Source organism: Microtus ochrogaster, unplaced genomic scaffold (genome assembly GCF_000317375.1).
Source record: "Microtus ochrogaster isolate Prairie Vole_2 unplaced genomic scaffold, MicOch1.0 UNK6, whole genome shotgun sequence".
NCBI lineage: Eukaryota > Metazoa > Chordata > Mammalia > Rodentia > Cricetidae > Microtus > Microtus ochrogaster.
In genome coordinates, this window is record NW_004949104.1 from 8,717,979 (window position 1) to 8,741,131 (window position 23,153).

The 23,153-nt window shown below is 46.6% G+C and overlaps 1 protein-coding gene across 1 annotated transcript in view; it reads left to right on the forward strand.

Moving 5' to 3' along the window:
- The window catches only part of Poln (DNA polymerase nu), a 126,965-nt gene extending 104,244 nt beyond the window's left edge, over positions 1 to 22,721 (forward strand). The window contains exons 17-22 of the mRNA XM_005366212.2: positions 2,841 to 2,972; positions 15,708 to 15,818; positions 17,015 to 17,093; positions 20,636 to 20,703; positions 21,461 to 21,522; positions 22,662 to 22,721. Coding sequence (XP_005366269.1) covers positions 2,841 to 2,972; positions 15,708 to 15,818; positions 17,015 to 17,093; positions 20,636 to 20,703; positions 21,461 to 21,522; positions 22,662 to 22,721 — 512 coding nt within the window. The remainder of the gene's footprint in view (positions 1 to 2,840; positions 2,973 to 15,707; positions 15,819 to 17,014; positions 17,094 to 20,635; positions 20,704 to 21,460; positions 21,523 to 22,661) is intronic.
- The last annotated feature ends 432 nt before the right edge of the window (positions 22,722 to 23,153 follow it).

The window sequence follows — 23,153 nt, forward strand, 5'->3', positions numbered from 1 at the left end:
GTGCTAGCATACAGGAGTGTGTCCACAGAAGCCATCTCTGAACAACCTGTGCTAGCATACAGGAGTGTGTCCACAGAAGCCATCTCTGAACAACCCAGCAGCTGCCATAGTAGTGCAGAACCAGGGAGAAACAATTCCAGTGCAACCTTCAGAAATCAGTTTTGTGATCACTGTGAGGACTGTGATGAGCACAGAAGGGAAAGCCACAGGTCTGTGAGACAAGCAGAGGAACACTTGGAAGAGATGTGGTTGTGCATGCCCAACCACCTGCAGCATATAATACGACTACCTGCCTGACCTCCTATGACCTCGAATTCATGTACCCCTGTGTTCTCTGGGATCTCGACCCAAGCTGGCTCACAAGTCCACTACCTCTCCTGTAGCCAGCTGAATTCAGCATCTGCCAACTTACTGGGCACCTCCTCATCTTACTGGGCCTGCAATAGAAACCCCAGCTAAGACACTATCCTGAGGTCAGCAGGACCCTAGTGTCTTCTGGAAGTCATTCCTAACCCCAAGGCTTGCTGGGCTTGTGATTTCTAGGGGTTAGCCTAGTGCTGAGTCCTCACCATGATTCCTCAGTGAACTCCATATTCAGCTGTATAATCCACTGGTGCTTACTGGATGCATGCAGAATGCCAGACACACCACCCTGCGCCAGGAGGACAGTGGATAAGGGCTCAGACTGCTCCAAGCACCTGACTCTGTCAGGAGAAACCAAGCCCCATACTGAGTGCCCAAGGGATTGTATTTATGATGGAGCCCAGAGCAGCAACACCTGGACTGTACGGGAAGTTCTGTTCAAGTAGACCAGACAGCATTCCTGGGGCTCCCTGTGGCTAGGCACTTGCTCAGCCCTTGAAACAGAAGTGCCCTAGTTATATTTCTGTTGAAAAAAAAAAAACAAAACCCTGCTGGAAAGCAGCTTAGGGAAGAAAGGTTTAATTATACTTATAATTCCAGGCTGCAGTCCATTATTGTTGTAGGGAAGTTAAGGCAGGAACTTAGGCATCACATCCACAGTCAAGAGCAGAAAGAGATGAAACACATGGATCCTTCCTTGCTGCTGGCTGGCTGTTCTCTTAGACCGTACAGAAGCCTTGTCTCTGGAATAGTGCTGCCCACAGTGAGCTGGGCCTTCCTACATCAGTTAAAACTATTCCCTATGGACATGCTCAAAGACCAGCATGACCTTAGATAAGTCCTCAGCTGAGGCTCTCTTCCCAGGTGGCTCTACTTTGTGTCAAGTTAACAATTAAAACTAAGGAACACAATCTTCCCCTCAACTTGGCATGCAAGTGTTGTAACTTTCCACTCCTTGACCTGGAGTGCATTGGTGTTATGCTTGCATATATCCAACATAGTGTTGGATCCCTTGAAACTGGAGTCATAGACAGTTGTGCGCTGCCGTGTGGGTGCTTGGAAATGAACCTCCTCCTCTGGAAGAGCAGCCAGTGTTCCCAACTGCTGAGATATCTCTCCAGCCCTCATATTAATTTTATACAATCCAATTCCAAAAACCTCTGAAAGTCTTCAAAAATTCCAGCACTCCAAAAGTCCAAAATCTATTTTAAATTTTCATAACTATAAGCTTCTATAAAGACAAAAACAATTTTTATATTTAAATGTTCTTTCAAAAACAAAACAAAAGCTGTCATTAAAAATCCTGAAGGTTTCGACTGACTAAGGCCTGGAGAGGCCTCACTAAAGAGGGAATCAAAAAGCGATTCTGACAGGTTAGACAGTTCCTCTTCTAAGGATCCTTCCCTGTCTTCATAGACACAGAACTCAAGCCCTGAGCCATGATTTCTAGGACAAGTATCTGAAAGCCTCTTAGGTGTCCTTTGTGTTGGCCAGTTCAAAGCTCATGTGGTTTCCTCTTGCCCTAGTAATGGCCTTCCCGGAAATCAACTCTTGGAATCCCTCAAAATCAACTCTGGTCACCCCCAGAGCAGACTTTCCCCCCAATACTACTGTTAAGCAAAGGTCCTGGTACCTATTCCTGGGGGAAAATAAAAGAAAACGATTACATGTAAGCACCAAATAGAAGCCATACTTGGCTAAGAGTTTGCTTCATAGGATTCCCTGACTGACCTAGGGCTAAGGCTTAGGCTAAAGACTGTTTCTCAATTCATGAATGAAGAAACAGATTTATTGAGAGTTAAGCAACTTCCCCAAGACCACCAGAACCTCCTGTGGGTGACAGAGCTGAAGTCAGACCCAGGCCTGTGTATCCAGTACCTGCACCCAGCCAACTTGAGGCTGCTGTGCTGTGCTATGCTGTGCTGTGCTGTGCTGTGCTGTGCTGTGCTGTGCTGTGCTGTGCTGTGCTGAACCACCTCCACCAGAGACCTTCGCAGCTTCCCTGCAGCTTCTTCACAAGAACTTTGCCTCTTTCAGGAGCAAAACACTGATCTAGGGCAAAAGCATGTACTCTAAAATAAGGATGCCAAGCATAGGGGCTCCTGAATGCCATATCTCCACACTTGCTAATCAACTCTGCCTTCCTTGTTCCTGTGGGCCCTGCTGCTTCCCCCAGTTCTACATTCAGATCTTTCATTGACTCAGTGAGAGCAGTACTGAGTCTGCCTGAGCCCAGCTTCACATGCAGCTCCTGGCAGGCCTTCAAGACTGCAAAGGATACAGTGTTTAAATGGTCCTCTTCAGGTCAGCTGCCACCCAGCACCTAGTGTGTAAAGCCCCAAACCAGCCACATAAGACCCACACCACCACTGGGCCCTTATTGGCTGCTTTGTCCCCGAGGTGTGCAGTTCCACACCCTGTTCTTACCTAATGTGGGTTAGGCCTGAACTCTGGTGGCATGTCTTCCTGATTCACAGGGAAAGAGTGGCTTGCTGCTTGCCTTGGCATCACTGTTTCAGAAGCCACCCACTTTTTGGAGAGATTTTTGCAGAAGTATAAGAAAATCAAGGACTTTTCCCAGACGGTTATTGCCCAGTGTCACCATGCAGGTAAGCCAGCTGCACCGAAGCCCTCTTCCTGCAGTAGACAGTGGTGTCCACAGATTCTCATTCCGTGGCTGTGTGCATAGACAGACAAGTGAGTGTCTGTCTGACTTGTGTATGGGTTACTGAAGTTGGGTGGAGGTGGATGGGAGAGTCATCAGCCCCTGGATCAACAGGGCTAAAAGACTCCATGTGGAAAGGAAGGGGTTAGAGCTAGGTGCTGCTGTCTGGGGGACTAGCCTCCATCAGCACAGGGCTTTGACAGGAATCCACAGAGTTGGCGAGGCTAAACTTTTCTTTCTGAGGGGAGTTAGGGAGAAAGGCACAAACTCTTTTCATGTTTTCCTTCTTTATTCCTATTCTTTTTTCTCTCTCTCTCTCTATCCTCTGTGTCTTATCTCATGTTGTTTTACAGCTTTTACACCCCAAAAGAATCTTCCAAGCAGTACAGGAATCAAAACAGTTGCATTCCATTTCTCAAGTGAATGCTTATAGGTGAAAACATGCTTTCCATCTCCCTCACATGATTAAAGTCATTCCCATAACCCACGTACAATGTATCTAGATAGCAAGCAAGCAAGAGGCCTTGTTTTCAGTCAACCTTTTTCACTGACAGCATGCAAATTGTGGTTACAAAGAAAGAGTCAATTACTTAATTATGAAAGGTGATCTTAAGCCAGGCGGTGGTGGCGCACGCCTTTAATCCCAGCATTCAGGAGGCAAAAGCAGGCGGATTTCTGTGAGTTCGAGGCCAGCCTGGTCTACAAGAGCTAGTTCCAGGACAGGCTCCAAAGCTACAGAGGAACCCTGTCTCTAAAAATCAAAAAAAAAAAAAAGAAAAAAAGAAAAGAAAAGAAAAAAGAAAGGTGATCTTATTTATAAGGAATTTTGAGGGAGTTACAAAACAAACTTTTGTACACAAAAACAGTCAGCTGAACTTCTAGTTTTCAGAGTGCACACCCATTTATCTATAACAAAGGGTTGAGGTCAGGAATCCATGCAAGAAATCAATCCTCACCTTAGTTTATTAACCAGATTTAGCAAGGGGAGCTAGTAACAATCAGGCTGTTTTGTGGTTTTGACCCTAGCATATGAGTCAGACAGTTCAGCTATGTGTCTTTGTGAACCTTAGCTTGTTTTGGAGTTACTTATTTTAAAACTATTAGCAAGGCATCTGGTCTAACCTGAAGCTATAATAACGCTTTGTTTTAGCTAATGGTACGTGACTGTCTCCTTTTAGCTTTAAGAGAGTTAGAGCAGCTGGTTCCTGGACTCCGGTGTTTTCCTATGCATCATTAGCCTGAGCACCTTCTGAAGTGGGCTCATGAGTCACAGCTACGAAACATAGTTTTGTATTTGCTTTTATTTATCAGAACATGATATAAGCTATCATTATTTTTATCAAATTAGACAGTACAGCTTAGGGAGGGGTCATCTTCTTACAGTCCACAGGTAAAAATGCCCAGTAGAATGGGGTATTTCCAAGATCTAAACACACTAGATTACAGGCAGCCATCTCCCCATGTCAGCTCACACCATGCTAGATTCCTTCTGCTGGCTGACACCTGGGACTTCAATTGCAACTCACTGCTCCTCTGGTAGGGCCCACAGCAACTAGGTTCTGCCTGTAGCAAAAAATAAACAAGCTTGAATTAACATGATAACTACACATATAGGTAAAACTAGGCAGGTAAAGCCCTACGCCTTAAAGCCTGCTGGACTTGGTGGTGCACACCTTTAATCTCAGCACTCAGGAGGCAGAGGCAGGTGGATCTCTGTGAGTTGGAGGATCACCTGGTCTACACATGGAGTTCCAGGACAGCCAGGACTTACACAAAGAAACTCTCCCTCAAAAAAAAAAAAAAAAAAGACCCTGAAAGTGGAACATATATTCCTGTGAAAGGCTTGTAGCCCATTTATACAGTATCTCCACAAATAAGATATATCTGTGAACACAGCACAATAAGGATGTAGCTTTATACACTCTGTGAGATGCCATCTGTCCTCTATTTGTTTGGAAATGCATTAAAATCCTTTGTAACTTTAGATTTTGTATATTTGTGTGTGCGTGTGTGTGCGTGTGTGTGTGTGTGTGTGTGTATTCCAATAAAGCAAGTCTCATCAAAAAGTGAGATTTACCTATGTATCTGCTTTATTTGGAGATAAAATAATATTTTTATTTATTTTTTAAAATATATATTTATTTAATTTTCATGCGCATAAGTGTTTTGCTTGCATGTATGGTGTGTGTGGTTGGTGTTGTGGAAGCCAGAACAGGCATTGGATCTCCCTGGAACTAGAATTCCAAATGGTTGTGGGGCACCATGTGAATGGAAACCAAACTCAGGTTCTGCAAGAACAGTCAGTGTTCTTAACCACTGAGACATCTCTCCAAACCAAGAGTGGGTTTTTTGTTTTTTTATATAAAGATTTATTTATTATATATACAACATTCTGTGTGTGTATGCCTGCAAGCTAGAAGAGGGCACCAGACCTCATTACAGATGGTTGTGAGCCACCATGTGGTTGCTGGGAATTGAACTCAGGACCTCTGGAAGAGCAGCCAGTGCTCTTACCCTCTGAGCCATCTCTCCAGCCCCTAAGAGTATTTTTAAAAGAAATATTTGTAACTACGGATTCAACACACACACCAAAAAATAAATATATATATACATATATATTATTATATATAATAAATTTTAGGAAAGAGCTGCAAAAATCACAGAAGGAAGGAAATAAATGGATGATCACATATTAACAACAGACAGCAGGATTAATGGTGCCGAGATAACACTCACAAATCACTATTAACAGGATGAAAATTGAAATTGGATTGGACTGGCAGGACTTTCCATTCCTAAACATGAGCTCTAGCGTGTGCTTCAGGGTACAGCAGACACCTGCAGTTCTCAAGTGCCCTCGGGGCCTCAAGAGATTATAGCCTGGAGCCTGTGCTTGTGCTCATAGTTCTGGGCTGCCACCTCAGGCTTGTCCTTGGCCTGCCTGCAGATGCCATCGGGATCCTCCACAAAGCCCCAGCACAATCAGATTCCACAGCTCGCTACTCACTTAGACCTTGTCATCGGCCCACATCCAGCAGGTCTCCATCTGCCCTGACTACTGTCCACCCGGAGTCTCAGGAGAAGTTAAATTACTGTCTATTTGAAGTGATGCAATAGTGATAGTACCCAGTGTTGATGAGAACTTACGAAGCCACTGTCTTCACACATACTACAGATGGAAATATAGACACAATACAGACTCTTGAGTAATGCAGCTGCACACTGGGGGGAGGGGGGACCTTTAAACCTTGCCCATTAAGCTACTCAAGTAATCTTCACAATACTTAAGAAGTGGGTGATGAATAAAAACAATGGGGGTGAGAAGAAGTGGGTGATGGTGCTGCCCCATTTTACAGCAGAATAAAATGAGTCAGCAGGAGGTCCAGGCAAAGCCTAAATCCCATGGTCACCGGTAGAGTGGGCATAGTTCAGCACTCTTCTCTGGTACAGACATCACCTCTCCTCTTTGTTCTTTCCTAAAGGGATTAATACCCAAAGCACATTAGAATAATCACTAGGTTATTGGCCAAGATTACCTGGATGCCTGGCATGTTATCATGCCAATGCCAAGGGCGCAGTTTCTCACTTTCACACCTCACCTGTTGGCAGGTGAGACAGAGAGCCCATGGGATGCAACAAGCATTACATCCCATGTGTGGAAGACACCAGAGGGTTTCAGGACAGAGAAAGAACCCAGAAGAACTGCCAGCTACTTGCTGAGGAGGTAACCAGGGCTAGGTCTTGAAACGTCAGGAAGGGCCTAGGAAAGTCCCCAATGTGAGCAAGTGGGAAAACCTGGGCAGAGTATGAAGAGAATAGATGGGGTTGATCAAGCCCAGCCCATTCATAGAGCTTTACATGGCAGGCATCTGAGTTTTGTTTTAAAAATTAGTCCAGCAACACTGTTGCAAGAGGTTTGGAGAGTCTGAGGTCAGGGCTACAACTGGAGGACAGTCTAGGACAGCAAAGGTATTAGGAGCAGAGATGAAATGAGGGAAAACAGAGATGTCACTCAAGGAGACAGATGCCAGAGAGGCTGGGACTCAAACATCTTCTGATTGCCAGTGCAAATGGGGTCAGGCTCTCAGGGGTCCATGTACTCTACCATCCTCAGTTCAAACAATTACAGCCACACCAGTTACTCCTAAAGCCCCAGAGAGGCCAGCCCACAGCTTGTTCACATAGTTGTCTCTTACTCAAAATGCAAAATTGTCTAAATCAAGATATCTCGACTGCAGTCAACAAAGACTGTTGACGCTTTTGCTCCAGGTTCCTCTACCAGGTTCCCATGCCTGGTGCCTTAGAGTGGCCACTGCCATTTTTAAAATCTAACTGGGAATGAGTGGGTGAGATGATGGATTCTTGTGCCAATATTCCCATGGCTCACCAGTCACTCCTAAGTGTGCGGTGAAGGGATGCCAGGTGTCCTGACATGAGAATGACATCCAGAGTGTTGCTTCCACCCTGAGCACCAGCGTAGAGTGGCAGGGCATCAGGTCGTCTTGCACTACAGAAAGAAACTCATCACCAGTGCTGGAAATGCTGGGTAGAGGATAAACAAGGTTTGAAGCATGTATAGTCAGATGGCATCCACTTTGGAACACAGTTCAGTCACTCCGTAGACAACCGTGAAACAGGCCAAAGTACATGAGTTTCAGACACTTGGAAGTGAGCATCCTATTGCTGTGGTTGCCAAGATGAGATGACTCCTGTAAGTTCCTATGTCTGGAGGCACACAGCACAAGAGCTGGAGAAGACCCACACAGAATAAGCACTGGGAGCAGCCAGCAGGATGGTTCCAAGTTCATATAGGCTGGAGTTAACTCACTGAATACCTGATACAGCCAATAAATGCCTCACAAGAGCCACACCTTATAGCTCCACAGAAAGATTACTCTAGCTTCCTCACCCCCAGCACAAAGACAGGCCTCAAAAGTCAAGAAGATGGCCGGGCAGTGTTGGCGCACACCTTTAAATCCCAGCACTTGGGAGGCAGAGGCAGGCAGATCTTTGTGAGTTTGAGGCCAGCCTGGTCTACAGAGCTAGTTCCAGGACAGCCAGGAAAAATCCTGTCTTTAAAAACCACACACACACAAAAAAAAAAAAAAAATCAGGGAGATATACAAGTGATGAAGACCTGCCAAGAGAGTCACAGATAGAGAGCAAAGACACTTATGCTCAACAACATAACGTCAATGGTATCCAACATCCAGTCAGAAGCTATAGACATGGTAACCAAATGTGCTGAGTCAGAAGCTCGGTGCCCTGTCCTAGTTTCGCATATCACCCATGAAGTGGTACGCAGAACCTTGTCGCTCCATGACAATTGCCTTGGGGCTGGAGGACAGCTCAGTGCATTAGCTAGCATAGGGGTGAGAGACTAGATCTCAGTACTTACCCTACCACCAACAACAAAAAGTTATAGGTTCTATATGTAAAGAGTTCTTCTGATCCTTGGACCTATGAACTCACCAGTGAAAGATATGCTTCTGACCCACATCAAGTTAAAAAAGAAGTCCTCTCTGCTCAGGAACATGTGTAACCAACTGTGAAAGCTATTCTTGGTTGTCAGCTTGACTACATCTGGAATTAACTAAAACCCAAAAATGGAGGGCAGAGTTGTGAGGGATTTTTGCTTTATTTGAAGTAGGAAGATCTACTTCTAATCTGGATCTTTGAGGTAGGAAGACATATTCTTCAATCCAGACCATTTGATCTGAGAGACCCCAACTCTTTTTTTTGTTGTTGTTGTTGTTTTCTTTTTTTATTACTTAAAAAAATACCAATCCAAATTTCCACTCCCTCCCCTCCTCCCAAAACCCTTCCTCTCCCTCCACAGACCCTCCCCCACCCTCCCAACCCTAAGGGAGTGCCATGCACCCTGCCCTTTGGGAAGTCCAAGGTCCTCCCTACTATGTCTAGGTTGAGCAAGGTATACATCCGAAGAGAATAGGATCCCAAGAAGCTGGTACATGCAGTAGAGACGAATCCCAGTGTCACTATCAGTGACCCCTCAGTCTGCCCCAGCTGTCAACCCCCTTCAGGGGGCATGGTTGTCCCTACACTCGTTCACTCCCAGTCCAGTTGGAGTTGGTGAGCTTCTATTAGCTCAAGAAAGCTGTCTTAGTGGATGACCCCTTCATGGTCTTGAGTTCCTTGCTCATACTCTCACTCCCTCCACTCTTCACCTGGATCTTGGGAGCTTAGTCCAGTGCTCCGATGTGGGTCATTGCCTGTGTTCCCCATCTGTTGTTGGACAAAGGTTCTATGGTGATATTTAAGATAATCATCAGTCTGACTACAAGGTAAGGTCAGTTCAGACACCCTCTCCTCTATTGCTTAGGGAAGACCCCACCTCTAATCCGGGCTACACCTTAACTACTGGATTCCTGGATTTTCCATTTGCAGTCAGCCATTGAATTAGCAGCTTGCAAGTCATTCTAGTAAATCCCCTTTCTATAGAGACCCATCCTATAAGTTCTTTGTAACTCTAGAGAATCCTGACTAATACAGATTTTGGTACCAGTGTTGGTTCTAGAACAACAGACATATAAAGATGAATAGGCTTTTCAACTTGCCAACACCTATGGTTACCGAATCCTCTAGAAGCTCTTCCCCTGGGAGCTTGGAGAGTACTGAAAGCCCACGGTGTGAACTATTTTACTAACTTAAGGAGACAAATGCATTAGATTATCCTGATTCATCAATTGTAAGTGACAATGGATTTGGTGACCCTGTATCTGAAACTTTTGACAGTTTGGGGAAAAATAAGGAAAACGATGATGCTGGTCAGTATCTCTGGATAAATTGACAAAGAATAAGGTTGAGCTCCATGATAAAAATCAACCAACTTCTTGCATCTCAAAATACAGTGGAAGATAACAAAGAGCTTAGTGATAAAACTGAAGGGCTCCTGAATTGTATAAGCAGTGTAAAAGTGTCTAAGTGTGCCCTGGAAGAGAATCCGCTCTTCAGTAGCCACAGAGCTCAAATTGCAGAAGACCAAACCAAAGCCCTCATATAAGGCTGGCTGAATTACAGCAAAAATTTAAGTCCCAGCCTCAGATGGTGTCCTCAGAGTAAGGCCACTAACTGGTAAAGAGTAGACCCTGTAATGTGGGCCAGGGCTGTCTGCGAGGAACCTTTTGAAGCTGAAAACTTTGAGTCCTCGGGTTCTCTAGAGTTTATATTTCCTGAAGAAGTAGTCTCTCTCTGTCTTTAGCCCCACCCCTTGAAATATTGCCATTTTCACCTTTGACCAAGGAAATAAATCTCTCATTGTCTGCTGCTGAACCAGCGGGACTTCTTCTGAAAGAGATGCCAGGCGAAACAATACTGGTGTCCCTCAGTACCCACCAATAATTGCCTCTAGACCAGTGGTCCCAGCCTTCCTAATGCTGCAGTCCATTAACACAGATCCTCGTGCTGTGGCGACTGCTCACCATAAAACTGCTTTTGTTGCTACTTCATGGCTGTAACTTTGCTACTGTTAGGAATCATAAAGTAAATCTCTGTGTTTTCCAGTGGTCTTGGGGGACTTTGGTGAGAGGGTCGTTCAGCCCCCCTGGGGGTTGACACACAAGTTGAGAACCATTACTTTAGACCTAGGACCAGACTTGGAGCAGGCTCTTAGAGGTGAGGTAGAAAGTGCAGTCCATGAAGAGGTGTGTTACATTACTAAATAGCTTACTGAGAGTGCTAATTCATTCAAGCAGAAGTCTGGGCACTATATTTAGGGATGGATTTGAAAGGTGTAGGATAATGGTGGAAGGAACATGAACTGGTTCAGGCTGAGTTTATGGCTCTCTGAATGGAGATTCTAGGTTTAATATGAAAGTTCGCACGGTTTTTTAAAGGGTGTTAAAATTTTGCTTGAATGATTGGCTGAAGCATTTGTCAAGAGATGGCCTCCTAAAAAGAGCTGGAGATTCCTGATATCCTTTGGCTTAGTGTTGATGAATGGATTTTAAGGCTCAGGAGAATAGCAATGGTGGAGCAGGTACACTATGTAAAACCTAATCCTCCACAATGGAGAGGCCTAGGAGATATGCCCTATAAGACACAAAATGGTGAGGGGGCACCAGCATATTTGAAGAGCTTCATTGTCACCCTTTTTTCTTGTGCGAGGCCTTAGGTCAGAGATGATGCTGTTCAGTTGGATGAATTAAATGCATTGGGTTTAATTGGGACCCAAGGTAGCAGGGGCCAGGTGGCAACAGTGAATCACCCAAGGCAAGGTGATTGTGGTGGTTTGAAAGAAAATTGTCCCCAAAGGGAGTGGCACTATTAGAAGGTGCGGCTTTGTTGGAGTAGTTGTGGTCTTGTTGGAGGAAGTGTGTCATTGTGGAGGCAGGCTTTGAGGGGTCATATATAATCAAACCATGCCCAATGAGACAGTCTATTTCCTACTGCCTGCATAGCAACATGTAGCAGCTCCTTCTCCAGCACCATGTCTGTCTGCAGGCTGCCATGCTCCCCATCGTGATAATAATGGATTAAACCTCTGAAAATGTAAGCAACCACCTCAATTAAATGTTTTTCTTTACAAGAGTTGCTGTGGTCATGATGTCTCTTCAGAGCAATAGAAACCCTAAGACGGTGATCATAGTTAATGCAAAGGGCAGCACAGACAAGTAATGCCCATAATGGCCTAACCCATTATTGGTCAGCACAAGCAAAGTGAATTTCATGGTGGCATGACTCATATGGACCTGTGCTGCTGGCTAATCAGTCATGATATTTCCAGGCATGAAATAGGTAAGAAACCCACTAAGTTTTTGTTTGATCTGTATAAGCAGAAAAATTTGTAAACAAATGAAAGAAAGGGTTCAAAGGATAGTAGCAAAAGGCAATCTCAGCCCATGAATCAATTTCCAGACTTGAGCTAGTTTGCAGACCCCTCGAATGGCCATCCAGGTTCCCCTAAGGTAGGACTTGATAAAATGCCTAAAGGTTTTACGGTTAGCCTTTTTCCATTCCTTCCCCAGAGGGACCTACAGCCTTTTACAAGGGGAACTGTACACTGGGGGAAAGGAAACAATCAGACTTTCTGGGGTCTTTTGGATACTGGTTCTGAATTGACTCTGATTCTGGGAAATCCCAGGAAACCCTGTGACGTTCCTGTTAAAGTAAGAGCATATGGAGGTCAGGTGAGTTTTGGTTGAAGGTTGATTCACAGTAGGTCCAGTGGGGCCTCAAACTCATCCTGTAGTTATTTCCCCGGTCTCAGAATATCTAATTGGACTAGATATACTTAGAAGTTGGCAGAATTCTCACATTGGGGGGCTGGAGAGATGGCTCAGTGGTTAAGAGCATTGCCTGCTCTTCCAAAGGTCCTGAGTTCAATTCCCAGCAACCACATGGTGGCTCACAACCATCTGTAATGAGATCTGGTGCCCTCTTCTGGCCTGCAGGCATACACGCAGACAGAATATTGTATACATAATAAATAAATAAATATTTTTTTAAAAAAAAAGAATTCTCACATTGGCTCTCTGACCCTATGGAGTGAGGGTTATCATGGTTGGAAAAGCTAAATGGAAGCCTTTAGAGTTGCCTGTGCCAAAGAAAACAGTCAGTCAAAAACATATCTCATCCCTGGAGGAACTACAGAAGTTGGTGCCTCCATCAAGGACTTGAAAGATGCAGGGGTGGAGTTCCCACCATGTCTCCCTTTAACTCTCCTATCTGGCCAGTGCAGAAGACAGATGGGTCAAAACTCAACCAGGTAGTGACTCCAATTGTAGCTGCTGTACAGATGTGATGTCCTTACTTGAACAGATCAACACATCTTCTAGTACGTGGTATGCAGCTATTGATCTAGCAAATGCCTTTTCCTGGTACCTGTCCATAAGGAGCACCAGAAGCAATTTGCTTACAGTTTGTAAGGCCTTTACAGTTTAGCTTCAAGGATATATTAACTCTCCTGCCCTGTGACATAAGGGATCTTGACTGTCTGTCTCTTCAATAAAATATTACTTTGGTGCTCTATATTAACAACATTATTCTGATTGGACCAAGAACTAGCAACCACTTTGAACTCATAGGTAACACATATGCACATCAGAAGGTGGGGAACAAATCTAACCAAAATTCCAGGGTCTTTTACTTTAGTGAAATTCTTAGGAGTCCAGTGGTGTGAGGCATGCAGAGACATTCCTTTCAAGATGAAGGATAAGTTATTGCACAATGTTTAGTTGGTCTGTTTGGAGTCTGGAGACAGCACATTCCCCATTTGGTGTGGTGATCCGGCCCATACACCAAAAGCTGCTAGCTTTGTATGGGACCTGGAACGGAGAAGGCTCTCTGCATGCGGGGAACAGTTGTGTGGTTTGGTCTGTTTGTGGGGCTCCTGGCGGTGAGACCAGGATCTATCCCTGGTATATGAGCTGGCTTTTTGGAGCCTATTCCCTATGGTAGGAAGCCTTGCTTAGCCTTGATGCAGGAGGCTTGGTCCTGTCTCAACTTCATGTGCCAGGCTTTGATGACTCCCTATGGGAGGCCTTACCCTTTCTGAGGAGTGAATGGGGGTGTGTGGGGGGAAGTGGAAGGAAGGGATGGAGAGGGAACTGTGGTTGGTATATAAAATGAACAAAAAAATTAAAATAAAAAAGAATGTGAGCCGGGCGGTGGTGGCGCACGCCTTTTATCCCAGCACTCATGAGGCAGAGGCAGGTGGATCTCTGTGAGTTCGAGGCCAGCCTGGTCTACAAGAGCTAGTTCCAGGACAGGATCCAAAGCTACAGAGAAACCCTGTCTCGAAAAAAAGAAAAGAAAAGAAAAGAAAAAAAACAAAACAAAACAAAAATAAACAAAAAAGCCAGAATGTGTTTGTACATATATTTGTGTTTTCTTTCCTCAATTACTTTATCATGGGCTGTAACATCAATTAAGAGTATCAGTGGTTATCATATTTAAGTTTAAGATAGTAAAAGAATATTCCTCAAGGGACATTGTAACCTATTCTAGATTTATAATGTGTTTGTAATTGTGTGAGGGATAGTTATGTCATCAGTTAGATATAATCCTGACCTGATAAATTTATAATGCACTTATGATTGTACATTGGATATTTATCTCATGCTTAAGCATTATTATGACCTGGTTATTCTTCCTTTGGAAATTAATCACAACATAAGGAGCTATGATTATTTGTCAAATTGACAAAGAGTGGGCTTGTGAGAGCTATTCATGGTTGCCAACTTGACTATATCTGGAATTAACTAAAACCCAAAAATGGAGGGCAGAGTTGTGAGCGATTTTTGCTTTAATAGGAAGAGCACTTCTTTTTTTTTTTTTTGACTGATTTAGCTATACTTTATTTTTTCTATTATTATTATTATTATTAAAAATTTCCACCCCCTCCTCTCCTCCCATTTCCCTCCCCCGGAAGAGCCACTTCTAATCCAGATCTCTGAGGTAGGAAGATAACTCCTTCAATGCAGACCATTTGATCTGAGAGACCCCACCTCTAATCCAGGCTACACCTGCTGGAAGTCTGTGTAAGGACACGGAGGAAGGAAGCTTTTGTTCTTTGTATGCTTACTCTGGCCTTGCTAGCAAGACTGTCCCTTCACTGGCGTTGGAGCCTGCTTCCTCTGGATTCCAGCATACTGAAGACCAGTTGAGACATCCAGTCTAATGGACTGAGCAACTGGTGGATTCCTGGATTTTCCATTCACAGCCAGCCATTGCTGGATTAGCTGGACTGCAGACTATAAGCCATTCTAATAAATCATATATATATCATATATATATATATATATGATATATATATAGAGAGAGAGAGAGAGAGAGAGAGAGAGATTCATGTTATAAGTTCTGTTACTCTAGAAAACCCTTACTAATACACCAGTATAGTGTGTGTGTGGGGGGGGGTGTTTTTGAGACAGCTCTGGCTATCCTGGAATTCACTTTGTATTCCAGGCTGGCCTTGAACTCACAGAGATCCACCTGCCTCTGCCTCCTGAGTGCTGGTATTAAAGGTGTGCACCACCATCGCCTGACAACATAGTGGGTTTATGTGCATTTTATTTATTTATTCACTTGTTTTTGGTTTGAGTGTTTATTCACTTGTTTTTGGTTTGAGTGTTTTGCCTGTATATATGTCTGTGCACCACAAGCATGCAGTGCCTGCAGAGACCAGAAGAGGGCATCAGATCCTCTGTAACTAGAATTACAGATGGTAGCTGTCATGTGGATGCCAGGAAGCAAACTCAAGTCCTCTGGAAGGATTAGTGTTCTTGAGCACTAAGCCATCTCTCTAGACCCTTATTCATTTCCTTAGAGCTCTAAGACATGTAAGCATCAGACCCCAGAAGGTCTCATTCTACCTTCATGTGTGGACATACCCTCCAATTCTTGTTCTATATTCCAGCTGCCACATACCCCAGAATGACTCCTGTGCCCAAGCCTACATATGGCTTTCGATTTCTATAGAATAAAAATGTCCTTGTTCTGTGTAAGATCTCAGTGCAGCTGGAAGCCAGAAAAGAGTAGAAGTTTGACACATGGCCAACAGAAGACATCCTGGTACAGGTCCTACTGTATAGACGCCATTGTCCCTGGAATATATCGGATAGTTCTGTGAGAAGCGCAGGGCAGTATAAGGAGGCAGTGGCCACTTGGTGCTATGCCACTTGTACCTGTTTCTTGTCTGCTTCTCCTTCTTCTACCCTAGGCTATGTGACATCCATCTTGGGTAGAAGGAGACCTCTGCCAAGGATCTCTGCACAGGACCAGAAGCTTCGGGCACAAGCAGAGCGACAGGCAGTAAACTTTGTGGTACAAGGTACTAGCCCCAGCCTACCACTGTCTGTGGCTCCTTCCCGGAAGGCCCATGCCCCCTGCTCCTTGGGTATTTGGCAGATTGCTCTGTCTGAGGTCTCACAGCCCTCACCAGTCCTGCCTGAGTGTCACAGCTGCTGATATGGCAGGGCCATCTTTATGTTTCAGGCAGTTTTGGAAGGACATGGTGAGGCATACCTGTAATACCAACCCTTGGAAGGCTAAAGTCATCTTGAGCTACATAGTCAGACCTTTAAAAAATGAAATAAAGAGATGGCCTCGCCGGGCGGTGGTGGCGCACGCCTTTAATCCCAGCACTCGGGAGGCAGAGGCAGGCGGATCTCTGTGAGTTCGAGACCAGCCTGGTCTACAGAGCTAGTTCCAGGACAGGCTCCAAAGCCACAGAGAAACCCTGTCTCGAAAAACCAAAAAAAAAAAAAAAAAAGAGATGGCCTCTCCAAGACCCTTGGAGGCCATTCTGTTCCCCTCTAAAAGTAAGAGCCTGAGTCCCCAGGATTCTCACCAACAATACAGTCTGTTGACAGAGGTCTCTGTCCCACCCAGTCCCTCAGCCATTCAATCCCAAAGAAACACAGAGGGGCTTACATTAATTATAAACTGGTTGGCCTATTATCTCAGGTTTCCTATTAATTAACTCTTACATCTTACATTAACCCATAATTCTTGTCTGTGTTAGCCACGTGGCTTGGTACCTTTTATCAGTAAGGCATTCTCATCTTGCTTCCTCTGTGTATGGGTGACAACTGCAGACTGAACCTTTCCTCTTCCCAGAATTCTCCTGTTCTGGTTGCCCTGTCCATACTTCCTGCCTGGTTATTAGCTAATCAGCATTTTATTAAATCAATACAAGTGACAAATCTTTACAGTGTACAAGATCATTGTCCCACAGCAGAGCCAGTCCTAGAGATGGGTTACTTGACATAGGATAGGACCCTTCTCTCACACCCTGAGTATCTGACTGGGGTCAGGTTTTCTCATTAAGGCATCCAAACCACATCCCCACAGCACTGGGAAGGAAGCAGCTCGATTGTATTAAGGATCCATGGTTTGCTTCCAGTTGCAAAAACTCCTTCATTGTTAGCCAGTGGAATGAGCAGTGTCCATGGAAAATGTCTCTATAACAGCTCAGGCACTGTGAGCCACACCTCAAGTTCTAAAATTGAACCCTTGTCTCCACAGGTTCAGCCGCAGACATCTGTAAGCTAGCCATGATCCACATCTTTGCTGCAGTGGCCACATCCCCAACCCTGACAGCCAGGTCAGTGAATTAGTCATTTTTCCAGGGCCTAACATTGAACTCCTGCCAAAGAGATCTGTTGGATGCCAAAATGGCATTGCTCCTTGTACCCACCACATGTTTTTCCATCCTACCCTAAGGACCCCAAGAACCTCCCATGGGCCTCTACACACCAGGGTGCTCATACCACTGCCTAAGTGGTCAGCAATTCTAGTCCTGGGAGGAAATCTCCTACAGGAAGATGGCAGCTTCCCTAGATCCCAAAATGTGAAACGGGTCCCATAGGCCCCTGTACTGCAGCCCCAAGAGGGCTGTGGAGACATGGGAACCTGCTTCCCTTTGGGCATTCCTTACCAAACTTACAGTTTTCTCTTGGCCAGTAATATAATTCATGCTCAAGGTATGAGTTTTCCTTTATCAGCAATTGCTCATATTTCTTTAGAAAACTTTATCTCTTCGAATATTTCCCCTGCCCATTTTTACCTTTTACCTGTGTTCTTGGGTGGTTTTCACACCTCTGAACAGAAGTGTGCTCTGTAGATTAGTGTCATACAGAGCCAAGGGCAGGAGGCTCAGTTCTACGCCCTGTCGTCTCCTGCTTTTTACAGCCCTGTTCCAGGTACTTTCTTACTGAAAAGAAATAGGTTGGGAAGCTGCAAGCCGTCTGGGAAGGTGCAGAGACTGTAGCTGAGCCCTGCCCCAGGCATGCCTGAGGGTTGGGAGCAGACTGTGCAAAGCTGGGCCAAGCTGGTTTCTCCTGTCACCTCTGTCTGTCTTCTACCCGGTACTCACAACGATTTCCTCCCAGTTCCTGTAACTGATGGACTCTGTACACGTGCCCACTCCCACTGTTCCTGTGATAACCTCTCGCTTCATGTGGGCTGTGCACAGCCTGTGTCGGCCCGTCCTGGTGGCCGCTGAAAACACACTGCACTCTGCATCTGCCACACGCAAGACTAGCAAGTTGCTTCTTCTGTTGCTGTTTTTCGAATTGGTGAAAGATGTTGGCATATTAAGGCTTAGGGTCTCCTTGGTTGCGATGTCTTTCCAAAAGATAAGCACAGGAAATCTGACTCAGAGATACAGAGAAAAGGAAACTGAGGCAACAAGTTGCATGCACCTTGTCCAAATTCAGGAGAAGACAAGCTAGGGCTGGGTGTCCTCCCAGAACTGCAGAGTCTCCCATCTTGTGCCACCACACAAATGCACTTCTAAGAGGAACCCACAAAGAATTCAGCATGGCTAGGGTGCTCCATAAGAGGGAACTTCCTGGCAAACTATTGGCAAAGGGATGAGGTTAGGCCCTTCTGGAAAGTTCTCTCAAAGGGCCAGGATTTGTCTGCCTGTGTCAGGCCAGCCAGATGCAAATACAGTAGTTCTATGTCCTCTGTGGAGCAGAGGGCAGCCAGCATAGGCATGGTCCCCTGGGAGTCTGGGTGGTCTAAGCCTGCATTCGTCTGCTTCTCCTGCTTGTTCTTGTGCCCCAGCTTCCAGAGAGAAGTGTGATGTCTCTGTGGCTGTGATGGTGATGTGTGAGTGACTAACAGTCACACCTATTAGGTCCTGCCACACTGGCAGCTCAGACTGCATGGTGTGATTTCAAGAAGTGTGAAGGCACTTCTGCTAAATCTGGAAAGAGTTGCAAGTGCCTCTTCTGAGGTTTCTGTCCATTTGAAAAGTAAACCCTTTGGAAGCCAAGGCCTGCCAGACAGCCTGGTACTAGTTTAAGAAAACATGCCAGTGCTACAGCTTAGTGCCTGCCATGTTCTACCACAGTCTGGCTTCTGGAAGGGAGTGCTGATGCCCTAGCCAGGGGCAGTATATAAAACACAAGGAAATGCCTCTGTGAATGTCCCTGAGAATGTATACTCCACTCTTCCATAGTCTGGACCCAGTCTTCAGAATGTGCATTTGTTGGCCTCTAGTAACAGTGGCCTGGCTACAGTAGTCTGAGCTCAAAAGGTGTATCGTTTTCCTGCCAAGTCCTGTGCGTGCCAAGGCACAGAGGTTGCTGACTTTGTTTTAGAAGTTCAGGCCCTTTCCCTTTAGTGCCATGATTGAGGTAGCTGCTCTGACCATCTCAACACCTTCTAGGCAAGAGAAGGTCGTGATGGTCAAGGCAACCCTTCGCAACCTTCCTGCGAGTTGGAAACAGATGACTTCTGGGTCTTAGAGGAGATGGCGTGCATGCTAGGAACATAGCCCCTTCTCTTCCCGCCCAGTAACAAAGGGTGTTAGAGAAGACTGGTGGCTAGTTTACCATAGAACTCTGCTATCAGGAACCATCGTGGCCACTCTAGTCAGGCATTTTAAGGCTGCTTCTTCCTTCCAGCCAGGGTTCACCATCAGATCCATTACCACTGCTGGGGTTAAGTGGGGAGGATTAACACAACTTCCCTGTGAAGCCTCAGCTTCCAGTGCCACAGGGGAACCCAGGGCAAACAGCAGTGGGGGGCATGTAGCATGTGATTATTGCGCTTCAGAGTTCCATCCAGGAGACAGCAAGGGCCCCTCTATGCCCTCGACCCTTCCCTGGGGACTGTGGGTGCTTGTGACCATCCTTATCCCCCATGCTACACACTTCATCCCTGGCAGTGCAGGAGCAGCTACCCTGTGCGCTCACAAAGGTGCTGGTACCAGGTCTGGGAACTACATATCTATAAGGATTTTGAAGTGACATCTCCCTCGAGCCTCCAAGGAGCCTGTGGTTTGTGACAAGCTGTCAGATGTGCTGACAGATCTATGGGTTGAGAACTCAGATGTCCCCAGCAGTCCGTGTCTCATCCTGTGCACGTGTGCTGTTCCCCACTCACCTGGTCGAATCTGTTTGCTCTGCCCAACACTTACCCAACAGAGCACTGCCTCCTAGACTCCTCTTCCTACTGATGCCAGAAGGGGCTCAGGGGCCACACAGGACTGCTAGAGAAATGGAACCTGAGTGTCCATGAAGCCAAGTTCACCTAGAACTATGGTTTACTGCCCCAAAGTACATGCTGAGTCCTGTATGGGCCATACAAAATATCCCATAGCTGATGTAATTTTGTACCTTTGAATTTTTGCATTCTTCAAGTTCTGTTAAATATTTATATGACTTTAAAAAGCAAATTTTAAAAAATATTGCCCATCACTTCCTCTAAACTAAAGGGTATGCTCCCCCCACGTTCTCCATTTAGCCTCCCTCCTCACAGTAAGAGCGGCTCCCCTGCCCCTTCCATGCTCTCATCACATCCAGTGGAGGCTAGGGCACATGAAGAGGTCGCTCTGCTCCTGGGAAGCTCTTCCTCCAGCCTTCCAGTCTCCCATGCCTGTGAAATGCTCAGCCTGCTCGGAGGCTGGACAGCTCTCCAGAAGCTATTTATCTCTCTCTCCTGACCCCTTCTGCCCACTCCCTGGAGCTGCCCTTCTGATGGTGAGCAACCCCAGGCCACAGTGCCAGGATGGCCATACCTATTCCACGCTCTTTCATAAACCAGATGCCAAACAACCTACCAGGAACTGTGAATGCTAGCCTGAGGTCCCGTGTGGAAGCACCCACACTCACAAATGCCCTCCTTCCTCTCCAGGTTAGTTGCCCAGATTCATGACGAGCTGCTGTTCGAAGTAGAAGACACTCAGGTCCCTGAGTTTGCAGGTTCGTCCAGGGGAGCATAGGGGGCGGTGTTACCCACAGTCAGGAAATTTGCCATCTCTTTGAAGCTCCTCCCCTCTGTCCCTCAGGGACTCTCCCAGCTGGCAGCTCGTTCGGTGACCCTAGTACCGGGAGATACATGTCTAGTGCTCCAGAACAGCCATGAAGCTTCTATGCACAGACATCCATGGCTGGGCCTCCATTCAGGGCAATCTGTAGAGATGATGAGAGTAGCTCACAAGATAGATCATACAGTCAGGGCCACAAAGCTATCTTCAGAGGCGTGACAAGAGCATCTCACACCTTTGCCAGAAGCATCAGAAACTGTGGTCTTCCATGCCCAGACTATCTTGACTGGTACCTTCTCCTAGCCCTAGTACCATAGCCAGAACCAGTGGAAGGGGCACAGTATCTACCACCTCAGCTGGCCTGCCTCTGCTGGGAAGAGCTGGGGTGGAAGGAGACCAGCTCAGTCAGTACGGTGGCCAGAAGGGTGGGCTGAGGATCCTCTAAGCTAAATCCTGAGCTGTGGATGTAGACATTGGGTGTTTGTTGTACCAGCTATGAGGTTACATGAGAGGATCAAGGGCCCTGACCAATTGTTTTGAGTGGCTTGTAGATCCAAGAAATAACCAGGTGACTTGGATCAGGCAGGACTGAGCCTGAGGGTTCCTCAGTCCTCAACTCGTGGGGCCTGGGAGCCAGAAGACTGGCCAACCCTGGACCCACACACCTGTAAGCAGCTGTTTTCCCATTCCAGCTCTTGTCAGAAGGATCATGGAGTCCTTACAGCAGGTACAGACTCTGGAACTGCAGCTGCAGGTGAGGAGATCCACATCCGCCCAGCATTACAGCTGGGGTCAACCCAGGGTGGGCACCAGGGCTGCTGCCCTCCAAGCCTCCACTTGTCCTCCGATGAGGAACCCTTACCCTGCTGGATGACTCGGTTGGTCCCTGGCAAGAAGCCACCACCATGGGTATCTACCACTGCTCCTACCAGCCTCTGGCTCAACCCTGCCCTGAGGCTCACCCACACTGAGGACGTGGGCACTAGGTCCCATATACTCCAGTACACAAGTGGGCACATCTAAACACAGGCCCGCTCTGCACCTTCTGAACACAGCCTGGAAGCAGCTCTGGGTTCTTGCCAGAAAAAGAGCGCTGGATGTTTCAGCATAGGCTCCCCAGAGCAGTGTGGACAACTGGGCAGGAAGTAACAAGGTGGGTGACCCAGGTGGAACCAGAAACACAGCTTGCCCTGTGAGCACTTCAGAACTAACCAGAGCCACAGAAACTGCTGACCATCTTCCAGAGCAGCCCTGGCTCTGCTCACAGGCTCGGAGGATTCCCTGAGAAAGGGCAGTGCGCTCTCTGCACAGGTGGCAGCTTTGCAGGGCTAAGGAGCCACACATGTGTTTACCCACTTGGCAGGATCCTGCCCCCCTGAGGTTGTCCACACAGCCTATGCCTGTTGTGGGCAAAGACGTAGGTACTAGGGGAGGAGCCTGGAACCCAGGAAACTAAACTTAGCTGCCATCAGAGGGCCCTCATGAGGCAGAAAACAACTGGAAATTGGGAGTCAGCCCTTCTTTCAGACATGGTGGCTTTGTCTAGTGCCTTGGGGAAAAGCCCACTCAAGTAAGGGTCTTCTGTCCCCTAGCATCTCTCCGAGATACAGCCCTGGCTGGGTGAGCACATATTGCACTAAGACATTCCTACCCTAAGTCACCATGCCTGGGAGCCCTGCAGACACTGCCTGAGGCCTGGTGGGTAGGGTATTCCACCATGGTAGGTGCATGTGATGTGAACGTGCAGAGGGCAAATATGAGTATACGTGTACCCATGTGTTCGCCTGTTATGTGGCTGCTCTCTCTGGATGGATGTGTCCCTGTGCAACTGCTACCTCTTCAACCTGCGTGAGAGCCTGGGAGGTGGCTGAGTTTCTGTTTGTCACCCCACAGGTGCCCCTAAAGGTGAATTTGAGTGTTGGACGCTCATGGGGACACTTGGCCCCACTATAGGAGACCCTGGACTCCACCTGAGCCACAGCAAATTTCCCTGCAACAGCCCAGCTACCAATGAGGTCCCTCTTCAGTTCCTACCCCAATCAAGTAAATTTTTTCATCTTAAGTTTGTCTGTAGCCCTGTACAACGGTGGGAGGAGAGAGTTGGTTTCTACCAGTCCATCCTGCAGCCCTTCCCCAGGCCCAGGTCATCAGCTTGCACTCTGTGGGGGCGAGACAGATATAGACCACACTGACCTTTTGTGGAACAACTGGGTCACTGCCTGTAAATGCCTAATGAGATGCTGTCTTCTCCTTGTCTAAGGGGATTCTTCCTGTGGGTGCCTCAACCCAACTTGGCCTGTGATGAGTGTCCTCTCAGCCCTTGCTCTTCCCTGTGATGAACATAAGCCAGCATGGAGCATGTCCATAAGGAAGCCAACAGCGGGC